At 29.3% G+C, this 8,719-nt stretch overlaps 1 protein-coding gene across 1 annotated transcript; it reads right to left on the bottom strand.

Annotated features, from left to right (window-relative positions):
• Positions 1-300: 300 nt before the first annotated feature.
• On the bottom strand, positions 301-4,064 carry LOC139097832 (putative uncharacterized protein DDB_G0282133). Its single transcript, XM_070649783.1, has 2 exons — positions 716-4,064; positions 301-453 (listed from the first exon to the last, which is right to left on the bottom strand). Exon 1 carries the CDS (start codon positions 3,871-3,873, stop codon positions 1,321-1,323), a length of 2,553 nt encoding a protein of 850 aa, XP_070505884.1. The 5' UTR covers positions 3,874-4,064; the 3' UTR covers positions 301-453; positions 716-1,320.
• Between the last annotated feature and the right edge of the window lie 4,655 nt (positions 4,065-8,719).

The raw sequence follows: 8,719 nt of genomic DNA, 5'->3' as shown, positions 1-8,719 counted from the left end.
CATATGTACTAAGATTTGAATTTAATCAGTTACAGTAAGTAATTTAGGTTGAATTAACATTCTCTAACTTGTCACATAGTATGACTTTACAAAGTTCTAACTTTTAGAATTTACAATATCTATAAGTCATAAGTAATGACATGAATTGATTAACAATATTTTAAGATTTCATGAAACAATCTTATAAATAGTTTTGTGGACTTTAAACTTTAAATAATTATTGTAATAATATGATTTATAATTTAATAACTTGACTTGATAGTTGCACACGATTCTGGTGATCATCCAAAAAAAAAAAAAATTGCCCATAATTCTTAGCGATGTGACTTCATATGATTTCGTCGATCTGTACAATTCCAATATGATTTGTTGTGTCCTTAACTCAATAGTTCCTGATTCTATTGACTTCATAATTCAGCACGTCTTCACTGGCAAAGAAATCATAATATTTTGCTGAAAATATGTATAAAAAATTATTAGAATAATTTTCTTTCTCATGATATAATTATTTTATAATTTTTTGATTAAACTCATTTCTAATGAGCATATTAGTTTACTCATAAGCATATGTGTATGCTATGAATTCGTTGATCTATTCTTATTAATAAACTTTGTTAATTTATATGCATCTATTTGCATTAATTTTTTCATCACTTTCATCATCACTTTCACTCATATTTTTTAAATTTTCTGATTCAACTCAACATGCTACTACCTGTTAATCCTTTTCTTGATGTTATGCAGTTGTAATTTGATCTTTATTTGATCTGTTCTACTTTAATTATTTAATTAATTTATCTTGTCGTTTCCACGTTTAAAATTTTTTAATGTAAACAAATAATAAATCGACGCTTTAATGATTTTGAACTTCTAAGTTCAAACATTGAACCTTAACGGTTTTATGTACTAAAATTCTTATTTTAGTATAATTTTGTGTTTAAATGAAAAGATCATCTTTTCAAGTTTGCATCATGCAATTAAATTGTTTAAAGGCCATTTTCGATACCAATAAACGTTTTGTTTAATAATTTGTTGCTTCTTTTGCAACGTAATTGTGTTTTGAGTGTTCTTAGTGCGTCGTTTAATAAATTTACAAATTAAGTGGAAAATTCAAAACATTATTACAGATAGCATGATTTAACATAGTGAGTGAATATTTAATAAAGTGAATGTGATGTTACTTTAATTAATTAATTTCTCGTGAAATATTTTAGATAATAATTTGAAGTTTTGAGTACTAATACTCATCATCATGTCCAATTCAATTATGTGATGTCCAATTCGTCTTCGCCATTTCCAGTCCAGTTTCATCGTTGATATTTAGCTGACTTGCTTCAATTTTTTTGTTTTCATCTTGGTTCCTGGAATGAATGAAGTGAGTTTAATAAATTCGTGATTAATTAAATTCATTGGATTATGTGATTTTTTCTTTCTCTGTCTTTTAGAGTCATGATTATGGATGATTTTATGCTTCGATTTAGCTGTCTTATAGCGACGAGTTCTTTTCATCATAGATTTTCTAAGTGAAATCTTAGTTTTAATTTTTCGTGCCTTGACATTATGTGTCAATTTTCTTAGTTTTGATTTTATGTGTAACTTTTTAATGCGAGTATAGACATTATCGTCTATTTTATTTTCTTTAGTGCTAGATTTAGCATTTATGTTGCTCTTAACATTTAAGTTAAGTGAATCAATGACTAATTCTGTCATAACATTAATTGTAGAATCAGTTTCATTTTGCTTGCTTTTATGCAAAATGCTTTGAGAGTTCATGTTCTCAATAACGGTAGATTCAATTATTGAATATGTTTGTGTCGATACGTCATTATAAGTTTTTACATGCTTATCAATTATTGTCGTTTGACTTCCTGTGTCAACGTGAATAACATTAAATTTACTTTCATGTGCTAAAACATTACTGCTGTTAGTAAATATATGAGTTGTTCGATTCGAGTTTTGGTAGTTACATAAATGATTTTTCATTTCTTCCGAAACATTTGTGTAAAATTGATTGTTAATTAAATTATCTATTAATTCATTCACTGCATTTGTGTCATTACCATTTGTAGTATTAATGTTGTTATTACGAGTTGTAGGAGTCTTTTTACTTTCTTCTTCGTTAGAAGTTTCCTCCAGCACCTGAGAAGTGACTTCATCGGGTTTATTTATTGGATTAAGAGTTTTTCTCCTGAAACAAAATAATGAAATATGATTATGATCACAATTAGTTATTTTACATTTGAGATATTCTCTAAATGAACATGGATTATGTTGATTTTGTCCGCAGAAAGTACATATTTTAGCTTTTTTTGCTAACTCTGAAACTGTTTTTCCGTCTAATTTCCATAATGATTTACAATCATTTCCAGCATGATCATTAGTTTTGTGTAGCCAACAATAAAGTTGTGTCTTAACTTTATGCGACTGAATATCGTTGCTAACATTATTATTTTCTTTAATAAATGAATTTTTCATACCTGTCATATTAAAATTCAATCTGTGACCTTTTTCAAATTTAAGACCTACTTTTGCTTCTGACTTTTTGTCTGCATTCAACAGCTCGTCGTTTCTAATGCTAGCTTCTATTCTGGGAAGTTCCTTGTCCAAAACTTCAATCAGATGTTTCAATGATGGCACGATATTATTTTCATCAAGTATTGCTTGCTTACTTTCCCATTTATTACGAATGTAAGTAGGGATGACATTTACGATAGTGGCTAGGAAGCGTCTATTAGTATAATAAGAATAATCGTTATAGGCTTTTGCTAAAGTAGCAAAATTTCGGATTTTGTCTATGTATTCAACTAAATGCAATTTATTATCAGCTTTGATTTTACTGTGATTTTCAAGTAACGAAGCTTCTTTAGTTAAAAAATTGATATTATTTTTTAATCGTTTGTTGACATCTTCTATACACATTTCGTATGTTCTAGGATTAAACAATCCTTTTCCTCCTATACGTTTTACTGTATCGTCTTTAATGGCTGATTGTATTCTAATGACATTTTCGTCGTGATCATAAAGGTTTTTAGTACGAATAAATGAACTGTAAAAAACTGTCCACGTCAAATCAGAATCTGTTACTGTTGGAAGTTCTTTATATTGCAATTTTATGAAATAAAGTTGCATTTCATCGCTTCCATTGGTGTTGTTATTTAACGAACTTTTTTCATTTTGAATACAGTTACGAGCATAATTTTTATTTGGGATAGTTTTTCTATCAATGGTACTGGAAGTTGGATTACAATAATACGAATGATTAGGTTCACGGTTAATAAGATAATCTTTAGCCTCGGTATAATTACTTAAATTATTAATCTTGGGAGTTTTATTGGTCGAATTACTAACATTTTGTATGATTTTCATACAATTAAAACATAAATAAGATTCTGATGAACTATCAGCTGAGTCTTCTTCATCGTCGCGTAAGCATATAGGATGACAGACAATATGACAACCTCTACATACAAAACCATGCCTGTTGGCATTTTTATTACATATGTTGCAAATTTTGGATGATTTTGGAGAGTTATTAAATAAAGAAGTTGTTGCTGGATTATTAATTACGTTATTCGCCTCAATAAAATTAACATCAGAACGAATATTTCGAACTGTATCTTCATTTTGACTATGATTAGCGCGGGAAGACTTATTTAGGTTATGGGAAGTTGATCTTGCAATATTAGACTGGTTAAATTCATGATAATACTCTAAATCACTATTATTTTCTTCATTATTATGACTTTCAGGTGATAATGTATCATTATTTAAATTCTGTATCGCACTTTCCTCAACCATGTGAATTTCCATTTCTGGATCTTCATTATTATTATCATTTTTATTATTTACGGACGGTGTTCTTGACAAAGGCATGTTGCTTTCAGTTTCAGTATCAGTATTTGAATTTACGACATAAATTTTATGGTACTTACATGACCAATTGTTATTTTCACGTGTTTTGCAATTTTTTGACTTACAATTTTTGTGGATAAAATAACTACAATTTCGATCACTGCACCTAACTATTTTATCATATATTGATGATTTTTTATTGCACAGACAACACTTTTTCATTTATTAAAGCCTCTGCTTATTATTTGATATATTTTTTTGAAATTTTATTTTTAGGTTAATTCTTTTGATTATTTTAACCAATAGAGATAAAAATGTAAATTTTTTTTTTTAATTGATTTATATTTTTGAGACAAAAAGAAATATATAAAACTGATATTTAATTCACTTATAATATTAATTCACATTTTGATGTTTATTTTTGCTGATATCAATGTTTCAAGAAAATGCTTTCCATTATCAATTTCATCATATCTTTTTATCCTAATTCACATATAATTTCATCGTTAATTTAGTCTTATTACACTTGTTATATTCTTATCAACTTACTCTTTTGGTATCACGGAAAATTTAATTAATAATTTACTTTTCTAAATTTTGCTCTTTTCAATGCTCTTCTCAAAAGGGCTTCCAACTAAGAATCTTCTATTGAAGTTCAAATATTAAAGTTCAAATTACGTTAAATCTTTTTAAATTTTCTAAGTACGTTATATTTGATTCATATTTCAGAGAATAAATTTTCATCTGAATATAAAATATAAACGAACGTTTATATTTTTATAACAAGCATATAGATATGTAGGCACAACTATTTGTCTTGATGTAGACTTGTCTAGGCTAACTTTGTATACATTTAAGAAGGTTTGCGATTTGTTCTGATTTCTATAACAGATCATCATGTATGTATTGATATCTACGACCAGTATGCATTAGAAAAAGGCATGCATATTAAAGGCAGTGCCTGAGCAAAAGCCTCTGGCTAGACAAGTCTACAAAAAGACCAATTTGTTTGTCTTTTTTCATAGGAACGGCTAAAAACTAACATATAAGAGAATTGGCAGGACTTTGGAGTCTGGGATCCATTGAAGGCGCTTGCCTGCCAATTGGAGTCCTGCCAACTCTGCATGATACGACTAGCCACCTATCTGACCAACTCTGATTATTTTAAACTTATTTATTAATTCTTATTTTATATTTCCTTAATGTCATTTCAATCCATGACAATTTTCCTTCATTTAAGTACAAATATGTTGCTGCACATTGATATAAATTACCATATTTAGGATGTCTTGACTTTAACAATCCAATTTGATCATCGTGACTTGATACTTTTTTAATTTCATTCCAAATCTTGTCAACAACATCAACTGATGAATTCATAATGACATAAAATAGGAATGTCCTTTTATGACTGTCAATTTGTGTCAATAAATTTAAAATTTCATTTTTATTTAAATATTTATGGATATACTGCCATGAGCATGTGACATCATATCCATAACTATTACATCGATTAAGTCCAACATGTAAAATATTTTCATAATTTTCATTAATTTTTAATAAATTTTTTCTAATTTCATCACGTGTCATTAACAAATTCATGTCCATAAAGACAATTTCAAGGATCTTGTCACTTCCATATCGACAAATTGTCACCAAATTGTCATTTATGTCCATAAAATTGTCAAATATTTGAAAGATTTTTTTAAAAAATGTCCACCAAATTACAAAAATTTGTGTCTGTTTATGTCCATTAATCAGGCAATTGTACAGCATATTTGCATCAGCAGACAACAGTTCCTGTATCTGACTGACTGTAAAGTTCTCATCAAGCATTTTAATTAAATATTTAATGACATTTATGTCCACAATTTTAAATAAATCGTCAATAAGGCAGCCATTATATTCAGATTTTCGTATTAAAATATTTTTAAGTTCTTCGCGATTCTCAAAAGTTGACAGCAAAAGGTTCCACATCGTCTCATGAAACAGCACGTCATTAATTTTTGATGAAGCTTGAATAATGTTTTCGGACCAAATTCGCATTGTTGTAAATTCCTTAAAACTTTCTGGCAAATTTTGAATTTCGTAAAATTGTTGAACTTTTGTCCATAGAAATTTGAGAAATTCTGTGTCTTTTTGACTGATGCAGGCACAGATTATGTGACTATTATTTTCTATAGCTGGAATTACGACATTTTCAGCTTCTTGAATGACTTGATTCCATGTAAAATTGAAAATTTCAATTGAAATTCTCACAGCATTGTGAATGACTTGAGAAAAGAATCTTTGAGGATCCTTAATGTCTGATAATGTCAAGTACTGTCGATAGACATCCCACATGTATTCATGATATTCTAATGATTTTGATGGATTAATTAAGAAGCAGTCATGCTGATTATATGTTAAAATTTTACAAATTTCATTTTTTGTTAAAATTTCATTAAAATTATTCATTGTGAACTTTATGGCATGTAAGTTTGAGGATTGAAAGATTTTAGTCAAAATATATAAAATATTTGACATGTTATTTTGCTCATTGTAGTCATAAGGCACATCATCAGCTGCCACATCCTTAACATATTCACTATATTGACTATAATCATCAGGTTCTGAATATTCTTCATCACTTGATGAACTTTCATCGTCATTCTTAACAATTTCAGTAACTTTTCCATCATTTTTCCATAAAATCAGTTCCTTCAACTCAGCTTTTGTAAAATCTTCATTCATGAGCAGCCACAGAGCTTCATGGAACTCAATATCTGTGCAATCTACAGCATACTCAAACAATAACAGAATATCATTAAACCAGTCATAATTATTACGATCATCAAGGACAAAAAGCTTCATAATTGGCTTTACAGAACCTCCTAGAATGTCCTTGACTGCATTCCAGACTAATTTGAGTAAATTTACGTCATGCTGCTTAACACAAACATGCAAAATATTTTGACGATGCTGATTTCGCTGCATAATTAGTTCCGTCAATTTTTGATCCTTTTCTGTGCCTTTTAAGTCAAGTAGCTTATTGACCTCGGTCCAAATGTTATTGAAAATGTCTGTGGAACTTTGTGCTGCATTTAAAATTACATTGGATTTAGTTTCGATGTTTTGACTCAATTGATTGACATTTTCAGAGGAACTGAAGCAATTTTGATGTAATGTCGATAAAATTTTAACAATTTCGACATCTTTTAAGGCACGAACAGCAATAGACAGCAAATTGTCATCTTTTGAATCTTGGACAGTCAAAATTTCACGAATTTGACGATTATTGAAATTGTCTTGAATTATTTTGAGGATGAACTTGATGACATCGATGTTCTTGTTGCTCATGATGCTGTGGATGAATATGGAACCGTCGACACTTCTGACTGTCATCATTTTTACTAAATTGTCGAAATTTTCGTACTTTTTGAGGATAAAATCCCAACAAATTTCATGAATCTCAAGATTCTCACATTTTGAAAGGATATAAAAGTCATAAGCACTGCTGAATAGTTCACTTCCAGTGATTTCATGCCTTAGAGTCTCTGGACTGTCCAAAATCTCTAAATCTTTAATTTTCAACCATTTAAGCCTCATATATTCCTCTATACTGTCCTTTTTATATCTTAATTCATTAAAATTGTCAATAAATTTGTCACATTTTTCAATACTGTCAATTGCTTCAGCAGACATGACTGCATGCTTAATGATGAACTCCTTGACTTTAATCCATATCTTTTTACAGATATTGTCATGCGCATATGAAGTATAATATGAAATATTTAATATAAAATTATTATTTGAATTTTTTTCACAATTTTGTAAAATTTCAAAGATTTCCGATGGATTTAGGTAGTCATTGATGACAGTCCAGGCACTTAAAAATGATTCTGGATTGTAAATTTTGAAGAGAAAGTTTTGATTTTGACTATTCAGGTTCATTAGCATAGATTTAAGGTTGTCACGTGTTGTAAGGCATTTAAGGTTGTGGATTATAAAATCAAATATTTTACAGTCAGTTAGACCTAATGCAGCAGCTAGGATGTTATTTCCACAATCGTCCACATCATTGATAAATTTAAGAAATTCATCATCAGATTTACACAAATTATTTCTGACCAAATTCCAAATGGACTCAAAAATTTCAACATTTTTGGCATAATTTACAGCATTTAATAGGAAATTGCCACCTACGTTGGACTTGACAGACATAATTTCAAGGAATTCATCATTATTGAATATTTTTTGTAATTTTTCAAATGTAAATTCAATAATTTTTGAATTTTCCGAGTTTGATATTTGTTGGATCAAAAATGCATCCATAAATGACGTAAACTTGTCAGTTTGAAGCAGGAAATCCTTTAGTTCCATATGATTAAATGTTGCAGTCATAAGATCCCAAAATGTGTCATAAAGTTCAATATTCCCAGATTGTGCAATTGTCGTCAAAATAGGCCAATTATAAGGAGATCTAAAAGTGATCAGTTCCTTAAACTTTGAATGACTTTCATTGGATTTATAGAAATTTTCAATTTCTGTCCAGAAAGTTGTCAGAATTCTCGGATCATCCCGCATTATGCAGTCAATTATGATATTTGTTCCTTGTCTTGTTTTGACATTCAGCAGTTCCATTATTTTACGGATGTTCAAAAAACTTTTGAGAATTTTGATAAATTTTTGAATTTTGAGAGAGAGAGAGGAGAGAGAGAGAGAGAGAGAGAGAGAGAGAGAGAGAGAGAGAGAGAGAGAGAGAGAGAGAGAGAGAGAGAGAGAGAGAGAGAGAGAGAGAGAGAGAGAGAGAGAGAGAGAGAGAGAGAGAGAGAGAGAGAGAGAGAGAGAGAGAGAGAGAGAGAGAGAGAGAGAGAGAGAGAGAGAG

The sequence above is a fragment of the Chironomus tepperi genome, unplaced genomic scaffold (genome assembly GCF_022539635.2).
Source record: "Chironomus tepperi strain 1889 unplaced genomic scaffold, CSIRO-AGI_Ctep_v1 contig_437, whole genome shotgun sequence".
NCBI classification, from domain to species: domain Eukaryota; kingdom Metazoa; phylum Arthropoda; class Insecta; order Diptera; family Chironomidae; genus Chironomus; species Chironomus tepperi.
This window is presented reverse-complemented; position numbering and strand designations above follow the sequence as displayed.

Excerpts from the sequence above, each read along its gene's own strand:
- LOC139097832 (XM_070649783.1), bottom strand. The coding sequence starts at position 3,873 with ATGCCTTTGTCAAGAACACCGTCCGTAAATAATAAAAATGATAATAAT.